Source organism: Anolis sagrei, chromosome 9, assembly GCF_037176765.1.
Source record: "Anolis sagrei isolate rAnoSag1 chromosome 9, rAnoSag1.mat, whole genome shotgun sequence".
Classification (NCBI taxonomy): domain Eukaryota; kingdom Metazoa; phylum Chordata; class Lepidosauria; order Squamata; family Dactyloidae; genus Anolis; species Anolis sagrei.
This window is the reverse complement of record NC_090029.1, coordinates 27,047,302-27,064,980: the sequence shown is the minus strand read 5'-3', so window position 1 is coordinate 27,064,980 and position 17,679 is coordinate 27,047,302. Positions and strand designations below refer to the sequence as shown.

Here is a 17,679-nt window from a genome sequence, read left to right as displayed (position 1 = left end):
AAAAAGCACTAACAATGGAATTTATGGTACAGGAAGAGGACAGAATTATTTCATACAGCCTATTTTGACAGGCTGCTGGGGACAGAATCCAACTGAATTAGTGAGTATTTGCAACTAGTTTGACTCCTCTCAATTTCAATTGAAATAAAACTGCACTGCGAATTAAATGACTGTTGTTTTTTTAAAAAAAAGGAAGGTGGTGGGGTGGAGGGAGAGATATAACATTACAGAAAACCTAACCCTTAACATGAAATATTAAGCAGTTCAGCTTTACTTCTCTGAGAGTCCATAAGCAACTACGCTGGATTATAAAGGTTAACATAGTATACAAGTCCACGGACGATTAACTGGAACCAAGTCCCAGTGAATACAGTAGGACTTCCATTTTGGTAAGTATGAACAGGATTAGACTGTAGTCAAAATTTCACACACATTTAGTTTAGAGTAAATTCCAATGGCTAATGGGATTTAATGGTAATCTCATTTATTTTTCCTTTATAATAATAATTTGGATACTTGTAGATATCTACTAATTAAAACATTGTACTTCATTGAACCTCACAATAATTTGTAATGCATATATGAACTGCATTAAGAAAATATTTTACCTCTTTTGTTATTTTTATCACCTTAGTTTACAATTGGTTGACTTCATCAGAATAGCATTCAAATTGCTTAGGCTCTCGGGAAAAGATAAGGAGCTATGGTGATTAGACTTTAGACCAACATACCCAGTTAATGAATGGTTTAAAATTATGACAACACGCGCTAAAACATTTCTTGCAATGTGGTCACCCACAGATTTCTCCCCCAGTCCATTAGCAATCAATTGCACCGTGACTACAATGAAATTAACATGGTGTTTCAGAAAACAGGCCTACTTTTGAAGAAAACCCATTAAAAAACCTTCAAACAGTTCACTTTCCAGTCATATTCTTCAACCACTTAAAGTATATTCTGCTAACATCGCAGGTTGTCTTTTTAATAAGTGTTTGTTCCTTCTGTCGAGACTGCATGAGTGCTATGACTTGTTTTTATATAGTACCATCTCCCCATACCTGCAGTTTCTCCTACACACATCTGAGAAAATATGCCCTTTATAAGAAACGTGTCAAGTCCTCCAGGGTAACACTATGGGAATATCTAGCACAAGTTGTTCATTTCAAGAAGGTTCACTATTATCGATGGCTTTCTGACTTTGGTCCAAATCACCTGGAGGACCAAAACTGCTTATCCCTGATTCAGATCTACACTTCTAGATTTCTCAGTAAACAGCATACACATGGTAGTGTATCATGGATTTTACTCTTATATAAACTAAGGTGAAACCCAGGGGTTGTATCTAATTAGTTCCTTTTGCTGCCAGCAAAATAGGGAAAGAGATTGTTCCCCTTTCATGTCCTCAAGATTTAAGTGAGGTTTAAGTAATGCTTCAGATTAACTTTAAAGAAACACAGGGTTAACAGTGGAAGGGAAGAGGAAAGGAAGGTTCCACTGCTCACACATGGTTAGATTTTATCCTAAGAGAATGATCCTAGATTTCAGATCATTTTGTTAGGTTCCAAAATAGCACATTCAATTATGTTATATAAAATGTCTATTTTAACTTGAACAGTTCAAGTCAGTTGCATAAAATGTTAATAATGCACAACTGTCTACAAAATCCCTCCTCTTGTGTTGTACCTCCCAGACTTGGGTCACAATTCCATGCAGTTATTTGGAACTATATTTTGCAAACAGCTTAACTGCCAAACCTTAATATGAATTACGTTTATAAACTGCAGCCCAGAAACTGGACCTAGAAAATAGATGGGTATGAGTAGGGAGGGTCAAATATGTAATTTTTAGAAAATCTACAGAGCAGTTTCCTCTTCAAAATACAGATTTCTTCTCCAGGTTATCACCAGGAAACTCTAATGAGGTGACACTTTCTACTGGTAGTATCTCTTAAGTAAAAGTGTCCTCTAAACATTATGGCCAAGACCTGGGCTGGGTTTGGGTTCTAGATAGATTCTGGCAACAGACCTACACTTGGTGCCTCTTCGCAACACTTGTCCTTCTCATATATTACTCTGAGTGACTGCAGAGGTCATTCTCACTTAACTACACAGCAACTTCTTGCGACACAACAACAACAAAACTTTAATACAGTCACTGACCAGCACAAAACAGAACACAAGCACCCTGAGAGGGGGAAAACACAGCTCCCCAGTGCCTTGTGATACAAATGGCAGGGTATATGTTATAGCTGCACTAAGTACAATGCATTTGCTACCCACTGTTTGAAATGGAGATAGCTATTCATATAAATATATTATTCATAATATTTTATTATTTATTTATTTATAGGGAACCCTCAAGAGGAAAGTGAATTAAAAAGCACCTCCTTTCTTGTTTTTCTAAGCAGGCTTGCCTAAGAACTAAGGAGCCATGGAATAAATCTATTAATAAGAAACAATCTGGGGAGTAATTTCCACTTATAAAGAAGTGTATAAAGAAGCCCCATCGTGTGGATGGATGTGAGAAGAAGGAGGGTGCTTAACCCCCTCCATCAGCTATTGCTCCTTACTCCAGATGTATGATTACCTACAAACACAAACCTAAAAAGGAACATACCGTATTTGGAGATAAAATATGGCACATAACAAAAAGACATATTACTACGTTCTCTCCTACTACTTCTGTTTTTTTAAATGTAAAAACCACATTTTTACAGGATATCGCATGAAAATGTAAGCAGTTTGACCTCAATGTACAAAATCCCTATTGATGTCCCCACTTCTGCATTGTGCTTTTCCAGCACACACACCCACCCCCCACTTTTTTGTCAGAGTATTTAATCAAACCCTTCTGCCATAGTTCTTTGTAAACCAAGCCAGAGAGGATGATATATTTGTCCAGATCCTTTCCCTCTCTGCAGACTGGAGGGACTATAGGGCTCAGTGGAAAAACAAACTCACTCAAGAGATGGCCTGAGGCAGCCCCACCCCCATTACAATTATCCACAATAAGGAAATAACATCACTGGACTGCCATACACAGAAAGTGTTAGGAATACAGGAAATAGGCTTTAGGCATGCTGTTGCAGTTAATAAACAATCTGACTTGACTTGCTTCTCGTATGCAGCTTCACAACAGACAACATAATCTTCACCTCTCACCCATAGCTATGTACTTGTGCCTGAAAATACCCGAAGGCCATTTGCTCACATCCACCCTTTACCACTTCTCTTTTACTAAACGTCTTGTTTTTAAGAATTTACATTGCCAGTTTCTTGGATCAGGGAACAAACAATCTCTTTGCAGATGAAACTCTCAAACACTCTGTACTGTATATGCTAAAACTGTTGTATAACTACAAAAACAAACAAACATACACTCCACATAACTACTACTTCATCCAGAGCTGATGCAAATCCCTTTTAAATCCCATTCTGCTCTGGTAACTCACCTAATTCCCTTCAGCTTGAACTTCCTCTGCTACACTTCATCAGGTGTTGAATACAGGGTTCTGTCCTTGTTATATTTATTCACATCCTGCTTGTCCCCCCAATTAAAAGATTAAATTGTGATTTGGGACTCACAATTTCAGAAGAATGACATGAACACATGCAAAAAGTAAACATTAAAATAGAATTAAAGGAATTACACTATTAACACAACTCAAGTATGAATAAAATAATAAAATTTCAGCTGCATTCCTGAACATATTTCTTAATCAACAAGTCCAAAGCAGGGCCTACTTAGGAGTCATACCAAAAATGGTGAATTGTGAAAAGAAACTTGCTGACCCTGTTGTGTATTATAGTTTGCTGATTCAGTCTGATGGGCTTTATAGTCCTTGAAGCTATGCTTTAGTTTCTTGATTTCTCTTCAACTGTTTGATCTGGGAGTAGTTGTTTTTAATGCAGTACAGAGAAAAGTTGCAGTTTGGATTCATTTGCATTGTAGAATTAACATTTTATTCAAGTATGAATAAAATAATAATTAAAAAACCCTGTTTGCCTTTCGCAGGCAGGTGAAAACATACCTCTGCAATTAGGTATTTAGTGAATAAGGAGGGGCAGGCTGCTGGTGATGCTGGGAATGGGGTTTTGGGAGGTTGCTTAGCTTTCAACTGTATCTTCTATTGTATTTATTTTAAATTTTATACACTCATAACACAAAATTTTAATTGCATATTACACACATAGGTATTTACATTCACTTTGTTTCTTAATTTGTATCATATTGTGTAATGTTACTGTTAGCAAGGCAGGCTTAAAATAAAGTCAATTAGTAATATATTGTATTTTGACTTTAACACTCATTACACATTTTTTAAAAAATGGATATTCAAAAATCTGTTTTTGACTTGTTTTGTGTTGTGTCATGTCACTGTTAGAAAGGCTGGATAAAAAAACAAATAATAAGAAATAAAGAAAATTTAAATAGTTCCTCCTACAACTCTGCTTTCCACCTAGTATCCTTTATGGTGAGAGTATTATTATTATTATTAACAACAACACATTTGATTTACAACTCGCCTCTCTGGATGGCTTAAGTCAGAGTACAACAAAGTCAGAAACATACAAACATACAAAATATATACTATAAATTACATAAAAACACAAAAATCTATTTTAAAATCTTGCATCAAATACAAACACATAACTGACATATAGTAGCAACAGAATGTAAGTCATTGTAAATGTAAATGGGTTTTTAACTATGAATTTTAAAGTCCCACCCTGTGTCTACTATGTTTCAATTTTCCTTCTCTGTGTAGGACATTATTGTTGTTGGAGCAGACTTTGACAAATTAGAACTCACAGGATTCCATGGTTTTACAAGGGCACTTAAAGTGGGGCCAAACTGTATGCATTCTACAGTATAGATGCCCCCATAGTTTTACTAGTAGATTAAGTCCCCTGGCCTTTGCAAATGGGAACAGTCTCTGATGGAGATGGAGGAGGTAAAACAAGCCTGCTTGTGTGAATGATGTCACATTCAGCAGGTGTTTCCTTGTGCTCATATCAGGTTTTATTGCAGGGTAGACTATACTTCTAAAATAATAGAATTATTGTTATTATTATTCCAACTACAGACCAGTGGCAAACGGTAATTTGCTTTCTCTATATTTCATTTGATATTATTTGGTGTATGTATTTTATTTTGATTTTTTGTAATTGTTGGGCTGGGCCTGACGTTAGCCACCCCAAGTACCTGCTGGGGAGATGGTGGTGGGGTATAAAGTTTTTAATTATTATTTTAATTTGTTTTCTCTGTATTTTATTTGATATTATTATTTGCTGTATGTATTTTATTTTGATTTGTTGTAATTGTTGGGCTTGGCATCACGTTAGCCACCCCGAGTCCCTGCTGGGGAGATGGTAGCAGGGTATAAATAAAGTTGTTGTTATTATTATTATTAGAAACACAACAAGATGAGTCCACAGCAAACAAGATCACTCTGCTGGCTGTTGTATTGGATCACACGTCGGACGCTTCCCAAGTGTCTAGGACTGTGTCATGTATTGGCGAATAATGCGTGCAGATCCCAGGAGGGCGGCCTTTTGCAGATGGTAATCATGCCTGCGCTGATTTTGTTTAAATGCAGGCCAAGGTTTTTAGGCACTCCACCTAGTGTGCCGATCACCACTGGGACCACCTTGACTGGCTTGTGCCAGAGTCTTTGAAGTTTGATCTTTAAATCCTCATATCGTATCAGCTTTTCCAGTTGTTTCTCTTCAATCCTATTATTATTGTTGTTGTTGTTGTTGTTGTTATTATTATTATTATTATTATTATTATTATTATTATTCAGTCTGGAAAACTGACAGCAACCCAGTGATTCCTGCCATGAAAGCTTTCAACAACATCTATATAAATAAAAATGTAATGTTTGTTTGTGGGATTAACATAACTCAAAAACCACTGGGCGAATTGACACCAAATTTGGACAAAATACACCTATCAGGCTAATGAGTGACCATCACCCATAAAAACACTGGAAAACATAGCAGAAGAGACTTTAAAAGTAAACATATTTTTAAAAATTACAATGCATGTGTAAAACCACATATACACAAATATATACACACATATACACATACAAAACACATATACACAGACTGGGCCACAGCAACGTGTGGTAGGGGATAGCTAGTCTATCTATATATAAATAAAAATGTAATGCTTGTTTGTGGGATTAATTTAACTCAAAAACCACTGGGGGAATTGACACCAAATTTGGACACAAGACACCTAGCAACCCAATGTATGTCCTTCACTCAAAAAAAAAAAAGATTTTGTTATTTCTGAGTTGTAGTTGCTAGTTCACCTACAATCAAAGATCATTCACCAACGATGGAATTTAACCAAACTTGGCACACAGTTCTCCCATGACCAACAGAAAATACTGGAAAGGGTTTGGTGGGCAGTGGCCTTTGGTTTTGGAGCTGTAGTTCATCTACATCCAGAGAGCACTGTGGACTCAAACAATGATGGATCTGGACCAAACTCTACACGAATACTCAATATGCCCAAACGTGAACACTGGTGGAGTTTGGGGAAAATAGAATCTTGACTTTTGGGAGTTGTAGTTGCTGGGATTTGTTGTTCACCTACAATCATAGAGCATTCTGAACCCAACCAATGATAGAGTTGGGCCAAAACTCCCACACAGAACCCCCATGTGGGCCACAGCAACGCGTGGCAGGGGACAGCTAGTATATAAATAAAAATGGAATGTTCGGTTGTTGTAGGTTTTTTCGGGCTATATGGCCATGGTCTAGAGGCATTCTCTCCTGATGTTTCGCCTGCATCTATGGCAAGCATCCTCAGAGGTAGTGAGGATACCTTTTTAAACAGAGGGCCAGGTCACAGTCCCTCAAACTGTTGGAGGGCCGGATTATAATTCGAAAAAAATCATGAATGAATTTCTATGCACACTGTCCGTATCTTATTTGTAGTGCAAAAAACATTTAAAACAATACAATAATTAAAATTAAGAACAATGTTTAACAAATATAAACTTATTAGTATTTCAATGGAAAGTGTGGCCTACTTTTGGCTGATGAGATAGGATTGTTGTTGTTGTTGTGTGCTTTCAAGTAGTTTCAGACTTAGGTTGACCCTGAGCAAGGGCCGGGTAAATGACCTTGGAGGGTCGCATCTGGCCCCCGGGCCTTAGTTTGAGGACGCCTGATCTATGGCAAGCATCCTCAGAGGTAGTGAGGATACCTCACTACCTCTGAAGATGCTTGCCATAGATGCGGGCAAAATGTCAGGAGACAATGCCTCTAGACCATGGCCATATAGCCCGAAAAAACCTACAACAACCCGGTGATTCCGGACATGAAAGCCTTCAACAATACAATGTAATGTTCGTTTGTGGGATTAACATAACTCAAAAACCACTGGGCGAATTGACACCAAATCTGGACAAAATACACTTATCAGGCCAATGAGTGACCATCGCCCATAAAAACACTGGAAAACATAGCAGAAGAGACTTTAAAAGTCAAAATATTAAAAAAATTACAATGCATGCGTAAATCAACATATACACAAATATATACACACACATACACACACATACAAAACACATATATACAGACTGGGCCACAGCAACGTGTGGTAGGGGATAGCTAGTCTATCTATATATAAATAAAAATGTAATGCTCGTTTGTGGGAATAATATAACTCAAAAACCACTGGGGGAATTGACACCAAATTTGGACACAATACACCTACTAGGCCAACAAGTGACCATCGCCCATAAAATAATAATAATAATAATAATAATAACAACACTTTATTTCTACCCCGCTACCATCTCCCCAAGGGACTCGGTGCGGCTTTCATGAGGCCGAGCCCGGATACAACAATACAAACAATAACAACAACGGTAAACAAGCAATTAAAATAAATAAAATAAATAAATAAAAACATAAAACAAACAAAAAACCCACTGGAAAACATAGCAGAAGAGACTTTACCGTGACAGGAGCGGAGCGCAGGGAGCATACAACCCCCCTGTTGCGCCAACTCCACTGGCTACCGATCTGCTACCGGGCTCAATTCAAAGTGTTGGCCTTTAAAGCCCTAAACGGTTCCGGCCCAAGTTACCTATCCGACCGCATCTCTGCCTATGAACCCACCAGGACTTTGAGATCTTCCGGGGAGACCCTACTCTCGATCCCGCCTGCTTCTCAAGCACGGCTTGCGGGGACGAGCGATAGGGCCTTCTCGGTGGTGGCTCCTCGGCTGTGGAACGCCCTTCCTATGGACATTAGACTAGCACCATCTCTGATGGTATTCCGCAAAAAAGTGAAGACCTGGCTGTTTGAGCAGGCGTTCGAATAATTAGTGCAATGATTGGTTAATGAACACTGGAATGGAACAATGGATGACGAATCTGGAACATGTTTTTGATGACAAGATGACAGTGAATGGGTATTGTAGTAACTGTTTATTAATTGTGTAATGTGTTAGGTTGTTAACTGTTTCTATACTGTAGCACTGAATTTTTGCTGTTCGTATTTGTTGTGAACCGCTGTGAGTCGCCTTTGGGCTGAGAACAGCGGTATATAAGTAAGGTAAATAAAATAAATAAATAAATAAATAAATAAAAGTTATAACATTAAAAAAATTACAATGCCTGTGTTTTGTTTGGGTATATATGTGTTTATATACTTGTGTATATGTTGTTTGAGAAGGCTTTTGAATAGTAGTGCAATGACGGGTAATTCGACCATAGGAATGGAACAACGGAAATGATATTGGATCGTGATCTTGACGATGAGACGACTCGGAATGGCTTGGAGTTACATTGATCTTTTTGATGAGATGTTTTGATAATAATGATGTTTTGATAATGATGTACTGTGTATTATTTTTGTATGTTGTATTTTTGCACCTGTTTTTCCATGTTGTACACCGCAATGAGTCGCCATTAGGCTGAGAATTGCGGTATATATGCGAAGTATTTATTATTATTATTTATTTATTTATTTGCTTCACTTTTATACCGCATATTTCAGCCCTTGACAGGCAACTCAATGCGGTTTACAGTGCAATTAAAAACATGGCAATACAACAACCGGGACGACAATGTCGCTCCACAACAATTAACATAGACAGACAAATCGACAAACAACATATATAGCGCCTCCGTTAAAGTCAGATCCATTCTCATAGTAATAAATAAATAAGACAGCATATACACAAATATATACACACACATATACACGCATACAAAACACATATACACAGACTGGGCCACAGCAACGTGTGGCAAGGGATGGCTAGTATTTAAATAAAGAAAATAAAATTTAAAAACCCCAACTATCTTTCTTCTCCCTCATTCCTCCCCACAGTGGCTCAAGGCTCCTTCTCCAAGGCCTGGGAGGAAAGCAATGGTGTGGCTTGGGCCCACCAGCCCTTCCAAAGTAGGCCTCTCCCTCTCCCCGTTGCCTAGCAACGCCTCCCCTCCGGGCCCCTCCCTACCTGTCCCCCAATGGCTTTGTCCATGGCTCCCGCGGAGGCCGCAGCCGAGGCCTGGCGACTCCTAGTAGGCGCCGAGCGGGCAGCAGGCCGCTTCCTCCATGTCTCCCTGCCTTCTCCGCGGCCCTGACAGGCTTCCGCTCACGCCCAGCGCAAGAGCGTCGACTCCACGGCAGTAGCAGCTGACGCGGCTCCCCACTCTCTGGACCCGCTGGAGAGGGCGCCTCATCTGGGACGGAAGCCGGCGGGAGCCAAGCCGCGCGTCACGCGTTGGGCTTTAAAGCGTCCTCCTCCTTCCCCCTCCCTCTTTCCCCCGCGTTGCTAAGCGACGCCACAGGCCTGCTAGGCCTTGCCTCTCACCCAGCTCAAGTGGGATGTATTGTCGAAGGCTTTCATGGCTGGAATCACTCAGTTCTTGTGGGTTTAGGGAAGCTGATGAGGAAACACAACATATAAACAATCTACAAACCTGATTGACAACTGGAAAATAGAGGGAGAAAATGTGGAGGCCGTGACAGACTTTGTATTTCTAGGTGCAAAGATGACTGCAGATGCAGACTGTGGCCAGGAAATCAGGAGACGCTTCCTTCTTGGGAGGAGAGCAATGTCCAGTCTCGATAAAAGAGTAAAGAGTAGAGACATCAGACTGGCAACAAAGATCCATTGCCTAGTCAAAGCCATGGTATTCCCTGTAGTCACCTACGGATGTGAGAGCTGGACCTTAGGGAAGGCTGAGCGAAGGAAGAGAGATGCTTTTGAGCTGTGGTGTTGGAGGAAAGTGCTGAGAGTGCCTTGGACTGTGAGAAGATCCAACCAGTCCATCCTCCAGGAAATAAAGCCCGACTGCTCATTGGAGGGAAGGATACTAGAGACAAAGTTGAAGTACTTTGGCCACATCATGAGGAGACAGCAAAGCCTAGAGAAGACAATTATGCTGGGGAAAGTGGAAGGAAAAAGGAAGAGGGGCCGACCAAGGGCAAGATTGATGGACGGCATCCTTGAAGTGACTGTACTGACCTTGAAGGAGCTGGGGGTGGTGACGGCCGACAGGGAGCTCTGGCGTGGGCTGGTCCATGAGGTCACGAAGAGTCGGAGACGACTGAACGAATGAACAACAACAACAAACCTACCAAGAAAATCCAACAAATGCTACATTCAGCAAAGGACAAGAGGGATCCTCTCACCTCTGCAGGAGTCTACCGTGTACCATGCAGCTGTGGACAAGTCTACATAGGGACCACCAAACGCAGCAGCATCGCCCAAACACGAATCAAGGAACATGAAAGGCACTGCAGACTACTTCAACCAGAGAAATCATCCATAGCAGAGCACCTGATGAACCAGCCTGGACACAGCATATTATTTGAGAACACAGAAGTGCTGGGCCACTCCAATAACCACCATGTCAGACTACACAGAGAAGCCATTGAAATACACAAACATGTGGACAATTTCAACAGAAAGGAAGAAACCATGAAAATGAACAAAATCTGGCTACCAGTATTAAAAAACTCAAAAATTGCAACAGCAAAAACAGCAGAGAGAAAAACAGGCAGGGACATCTAATCACCTTTCAAGAAGAGTTTGCTCCAGGCACAGTCAGCCCATTGTATGCTAATCAAGGTGGGCAGTTGAAAGTTTCACACCTAGCCCAACTTACAAAAGCCTTTTGTCTCACCCTGGTCATTCCACAGATATATAAACCCCTTCTTTCCCAGTTCCAGCAGACCTCACTTCTGAGGATGCTTGCCATAGATGCAGGCGAAACGTCAGGAGAAATGCCTCTAGAACATGGCCATATAGCTCGGAAAAACCTACAACAACCCAATACTTACTTACTTAGGCGATCCCACATTTTGTCCAAGTAAAATTGTCCCCCAAGTTCGGTGTTCTGGGGGTGGGTTCGTAGGTGGCTGTGGAGCCCTATTCTTGACTTGCATCTTCTCCCACAGCGAGGGCATCGGTTTCCAGGTGGAAGGCGGTCCCAGTTGGGGTTGTGTGCTGGTACAGCTGTACCAGAAGCTCCCACTTTATTTGCCTTGTATAAGTGTTTGCTTGCAGCCAAAGGCTTGGGATTCTGCAGAAGGGTGGCTTCCTCTTAAAGATTGCAGTTATAGGGCAGGCCCCCTGTCCATCATCGTTAAGTTTGGTTCCGCCCCCTGTTCAGGACAATTGTTAAGGGAAGGGAGCCATTTTTAGTCAGTCTCAGCAAAGAAAGTCAATGTACAGGACGTTCACAGACTTTCTCCTGTATAAAGGTTTCAACCCTTAAGACTTCCCGGGGGAGAACAGTCTTAAGAGCAAAAGGATTCCCAAAGATTCCCAGGGAAACAGCCCTAAAGTTCTGAGGAATTTAGAGGGACAACAGCTTTGAATATCTAAGAACTCCAGCTGAAGTGACTACAGGCCTACTAGTAGGCCCACTTGGTGCTTTGAGATGCAGTTCAACCTAGTAGTGGTGCCCACATCAGTTAGGTTTAGGTTCACAGTTAGCCTGGGAGAAGTTTGGAAAGGGATTTTCCTTTAGGGATTTCTCTACATCTTCCCCCCTTCCTTTGCTCCCTCTTTCCTTCCTTCTTTCCCTTTTTCTTGTCTGCAACTGATTTAAAAATGCACCTCAACTTCCCTGAAGTTGCAGAGAGAGAGAATTGAAGATTTGTGCTCTGCTGTGCTTTGTTCTTATTTAAATATGTATTTATTTATTTATTTGCGACATTTATATACCGCCCTTCTCACCCCGAAGGGGACTCAGAGCGGCTTACAAGATATATAAATATATACATACAATATATTGTATTATTAGCATAGTACAGTATCAGTAGTATATTGTACTTTAGCATTATATTGTAATATTATTAGTAATATTACATGTAATATAAACTATATAATTATAATATTATTACTATTGTATTACATTATAATATTATAAATCTTATATGTATACACAATATTATATTATATTATTATATTATATTATTAGCATAGCACAGGAGACAAGATAGAACTGGGCGACTTCTCCAATAATAGCTCCCTCTCTCACACACACATACACAGAGGACACCCAACTGTCTTCATCCATCCTTATTCATAGGAAAGGTAGGCCAGTTATGAAATGTGTCACCTCCTGTTGATCTCTCAATTAGAGACTACATTCGTGATCTTATATAGATAGTGCTAACCATGGTCATTTGCAGAAGAAGAGCTTGTTGGCCTAGTTTGCTAGCACTTACGGTTCTCGCCAGGGTTGTTTTTCACCTTTACAAATCAAATCAACTGGTTAGACAGCTAACCTATACAAAGTAGCCCATTTGTAGAAAAGGAATCAAATCCAAAGCTACTAGTCACAAATACATTTAAGGATTCTAAGTTGTAAGGCAAGCATGTTCCACATTTGATCCACTGTCTGTGTGGTATGATAGGAAATTGGAAACACTATAAAGTTTTCCTAGTTGGATGTAAAATGTTGTAAAGATAGAAAGCAATATCCCGATAAGCTGTTTATTAGACATTATTAGTACGATGGTTGAATGAAAAGTAATGCCTCCACCTTCGTAACTCCTCAACAGATGGCAGTACTGGTATGCGGCAGGTACTGGCTTGTTCAGTAGACTCTCTTCTACAGTTCCATTTCGGTGAGAAGCCTTAGAATTGAATGGTTGTGTTGTTAAAGTGCGAAGTATGGTACCCTGCACAGACAGTTGGTCAATGCAACTTAAGCAACATGCAGTCACTGAATTCTTGACAGCAGAAGGTGTCACCTCAACATCTTTAAACTTACTATCCCAACGACATGCAGTACTCACATCAACACACTTACTTGCATTCTTTGATTAATCTCCTTTGGGATGACGCCTTCTGTTGTCAAGAATTCAATGACTGCACATTGCTTAAGTCACATTGACTGACCATCTGCGCAGGATTCCATACTTCACACTTTAACAACACAACCATTCAATTTTTAAGTACTCATTATGCAGAGCATATAGATAGATAGATAGATAGATAGATAGATAGATAGATTATAGATAGATAGATAAACACTGCAACCAACACATTGCAGTATGATATTCATGTTCAAGGCTACCAAACAAAACAAACCACTCTCATATACCCTCCCAACATTTCACAGGACATTTGTAGCCAAGCAATATCAGAGAATGGCCAAGATGATAAAGGAAGAGGGAGATCATGTGAACAAGAACAGGTGGTAACTTTTTTTGCCTGAGTCTATTGGGAATGGTAAGACTTCTTATTAGATCCCTTACTTTCTTAGGCGATCTTTCGTTCTTCGATTAGCATTGTCTTCCAAGATCGGTGTCCTGGCGGTGGGTCCGTAGGTGACTGGTGGAGCCCAATTCTTGACCTGCATCTTCTCCCGCAGTGAGGTCATCGGTTTTCAGGTGGAAGGCAGTCCTGATCGGGGTTGGCTTGACGTACCTTCCTCTTGGCACGTTTCTCTCTTTCACCCTCCATTCGTTCCCCATTCAAATTCTACAGCACTGCTGGTCACAGCTTACCTCCAGCTGAAGCACTCAAGGGCCAGGGCTTCCCAGTTCTCAGTGTCTATGCCAGAATTTTCAAGGTTGGCTTTGAGCCCATCTTTAAATCTCTTTTCCTGCCCACTAATATTCCGTTTTCCTTTCTGGAGTTCAGAGTAGAGCAACTGTTTTGGGAGACGGTGGTTGGGCATCCAGACAACGTGGCCGGTCCAACGGAGTTGATGGCGGAGGACTATCGCTTCAATTCTTGTGGTCTTTGCTTCTTCCAGCATGCTGACATTTGTCCGCCTGTCTTCCCAAGAGATCCCTTCTACCTGCTAGGATGTTATATAAGGTGAATATTTATCCCTTTATAAACCTCATCATTTCCAATGTGTGATAAAGGGGTGTATCTAAACTGATTCTTCATTGAAGCAATGCTCCTAACTATCAACTCCGCTGGACTGGCCACTTGTCCAAATGCCCGATCACCATCTCCCAAAGCAGTTACTCAACTCCCAACTCGAGAATGGGAAACATAGTGTTGGTGGACAGGAAAAAAGATTTAAAGATAGGCTTAAAGCCAACCTTAAAAACTGTGGGAAAGACACCGAGAACTGGGAAGCCCTGACCCTTAAGTGCTGTAACTGGAGGTCAGCTGTGACCAGCAGTGCTGCGGAATTTGAAGAGGCACGAATGGAGGGCAAAAGGGAGAAATGTGCCAAAAGGAAGGTGCATCAAGACAACCCCAACTTGTCAGCTGTGACCAGCAGTGCTGCGAAATTCAAAGAGGCATGAATGAAGGGTGAAAGGGAGAAATGTGCCAAAAGGAAGGTGCATCAAGCCAACCCTGACTGGGACTGCCTTTGATCTGGAAACCCATGTCCTCCCTGCAGGAGAACATGCGGATCAAGAATAGGGCTCCACAGTCACCTACGGATCCACCGCCAAGTCACCGCACTTGGATGACCATCATCCTCAGGCAATGAGGGATTGTCTAAGTCAGTGCTTCTCAACCTGGGGGTAGGGACCTCCGGGGAGAGGGGTCGCAAGGCGGTGTCAGAGGGGTCACCAAAGACCATCAGAAAACAGTATTTTCTGTTGGTCATGGGAGTTCTGTGTGAGAATTTTGGACTAATTCGATTGTTGGTGGGGTCCAGAATGCACTTTGATTGTAGGTGAACTATAAATCCCAACAACTACAACTCCCAAATGTCAAGGTCTATTTCCCCCAAACTCCACTAGTGTTTACATTTGGGCATATTGAATATTCATGCCAAGTTAGGTCCAGATCCATCATTGTTTGAGTCCACAGTGATCTCTGAATGCAAGTGAACTACAACTCCAAAACTCAAGATCAATGCCCACCAAATCCTTCCAGTATTTTCCGTTGGTCATGGGAGTTCTGTGTGCCAAGTTTAGTTCAATTTCATCATTGGCGGAGTTCAGAATGCTATTTGATTGTAGGTTAACTATAAATCCCTGCAAATACAACTCCCAAATGACAAAATCAACCCCTTCAACCCTGCCAGTAGTCAAATTTGGGCGTATTGGGTATTTGTGCCAAGTGAATGAAAATACATCCTGCAGATCAGATATTTACATTACAATTCATAACAGTAGCAAAATTACAATTATGAAGTAGCAATGAAAATAATTTGATGGTTGGGGGTCACCACAACATGAGGAACTGTACTAAGGGGTCGCGGCATTAGGAAAGTTGAGAACCACTGGCCTAAGTTAAGTAAGTAAGTAAGTAAGTAAGTAAGTAGGTATCTAAATCAATACAGTTCTATACCAACTCTATCAAGAGCATTTAAAACCCCACAATTTAGGAGGAGTTTAATGAGTCATTGATAAATGCAGGGGTGTAAGCTGTACGCAAGGAAATAATCAATGTGTGGAGGTTTCGTAATGTTTCAAAGCAAGCAGCTGAATCCCTCTGAAATCTGCCGTTCAGTCCTTTGGAAATTGCTCGCTGTGTTTGTTTGTGTAGTTTCTTCTGTTGAGAAATAACTTATTTAAAAACCAGTCACTGCTCCGCTCTTCAGAAATGTGGGAGAACCCGTCTCCCTGCTCAAGAGGAGCCACTGAAAAATGCCCACCACAAACAAGACCTGAAACAACTGCTTCCTTTGTGGTGGCCATCGGGATTTCTAGTTTGGAATGCAGTTCAGCTTGTGAGGAATCTTATCCCCGAATGGTGCTGACTGTCAAGTTTCAGCCTGTGGCATTTCTGCGAAGATTTGTGCTTGATTGTATTTCAAATGTGTCGCTACAATGAAAATAGTCATTGTACTGTTTTCCTTTATGGTCCAGAAATACATACCCACATAAAGGTCAATTTTTTCCCTACCCTTCCTTTTTTTTTTTAAAGGCGTTTATTCATGCATTGTCAACAATGAAGCTCTTCAGAGTTTGGGTCGGTCTTTCTAGTCTGTTTTTAATCACATATAACACCATCCATGCCATTACAAGAGGTAATTAGAAAATGTTGACAATTTCCGCTCCCTTGGCAGCCACCTGTCCACAAAAATCAACATTGACACTGAAATACAACACCGCCTAAGCTCTGCGAGTGCAGCATTTTTCCAAATGAAGCAGAGAGTGTTTGAGGACCAGGACATCCGTAGGGATATCAAGGTGCTTGTTTATAAATCTACTAGCTGTCCCCTGCCACGTGTTGCTGTGGCCTAGTCTGTTGATCTGGAAAATAAAGTAATGAGAAAGTGTTGGTTTCTAATATATGTATTGTCTTTATGCTTGTGGGTAAACAAGATTTCTTGCTGTTTCTTTGTCAGTGTTGATGTAGAGAGTTTCTGGTTTGCCCACCCTGGAACATGCAACATATCATTGTCCTTCTTTAAGGGTCCCTTTCAAATCTATGATACTATATATCTCTGTGTGTGTGATCTATCTATCTCTCTCTCTCTCTCTCTATCTATCTATCTATCTATGGCTGGATGGCTCTTTGTCAGGAGGACTTTAGTTATGTTTTCTTGCCCTGAGTTGGATTGGATGGACTTAAGTATTTTCTGATGGTCATGGGGGTTCTGTGTGGGAAGTTTGCCCCGATTCTGTCATTCGTGGGGTTCAGAATGCTCTTTGAATGTAGGTGAACTGTGAATCCCAGTGAGTACAACTCCCAAATGTCAGAATCTATTTCCTCTAAACTCCATCTGTGTTCATATTTGGGCATATTGAGTGATTGTGCCAAGTTTGGTCCAGATCCATCATAGTTTGAGTCCACAGTGCTCTCTGGATGTAGGTGAACTACAACTCCCAAACTCAAGGTCAATGCCCACCAAACCCTTCCAATATTTTCTGTTGGTCAGGGAGTTCTGTGTGCCAAATTTGGTTCAATTCCATCGTTGATGGAATCCAGAATGCTCTTTGATTATAGGTGAAGTATAAATCCCAGCAACTACAACTCCCAAATGACAAAATCATAATTTTTTGAGTGATGGTCACTCCTTGTGTTGTGAGACGTTTTGTTGCCAAATTTGGTGTGATTTCGTTCATTGGTTCTTTTGTTTTTAAGGTACTCATTATGACCAGAGCATTTATATATATATAGATTGTCCTCCCAACTCTGCTATACAACTGCGAAGCGTGCACTGTCTACAGACGTCACATGCAACTCCTGGAACGATTCCATCAGCGCTGCCTCCGAAAAATCCTGCAAACATCTTGGAAAGACAAGCAGACAAAT

The 17,679-nt window shown here is 40.8% G+C and overlaps 1 protein-coding gene across 3 annotated transcripts in view; it reads right to left on the bottom strand.

The window, feature by feature from the left end:
* Positions 1–9,746, bottom strand: part of SECISBP2L (SECIS binding protein 2 like) — a 47,804-nt gene extending 38,058 nt beyond the window's left edge. For 2 of the 3 annotated variants that reach the window (XM_060755308.2, XM_060755309.2), the window contains exon 1: positions 9,493–9,746. In XM_060755308.2, the coding sequence (XP_060611291.2) occupies positions 9,493–9,516 (24 nt within the window). In that variant the 5' untranslated portion in view covers positions 9,517–9,746. Of the gene's footprint in view, positions 1–3,451; positions 3,538–9,492 lie in introns of all 3 variants that reach the window. The other variant, XM_060755310.2, reaches the window with a different exon arrangement.
* Positions 9,747–17,679: the final 7,933 nt, after the last annotated feature.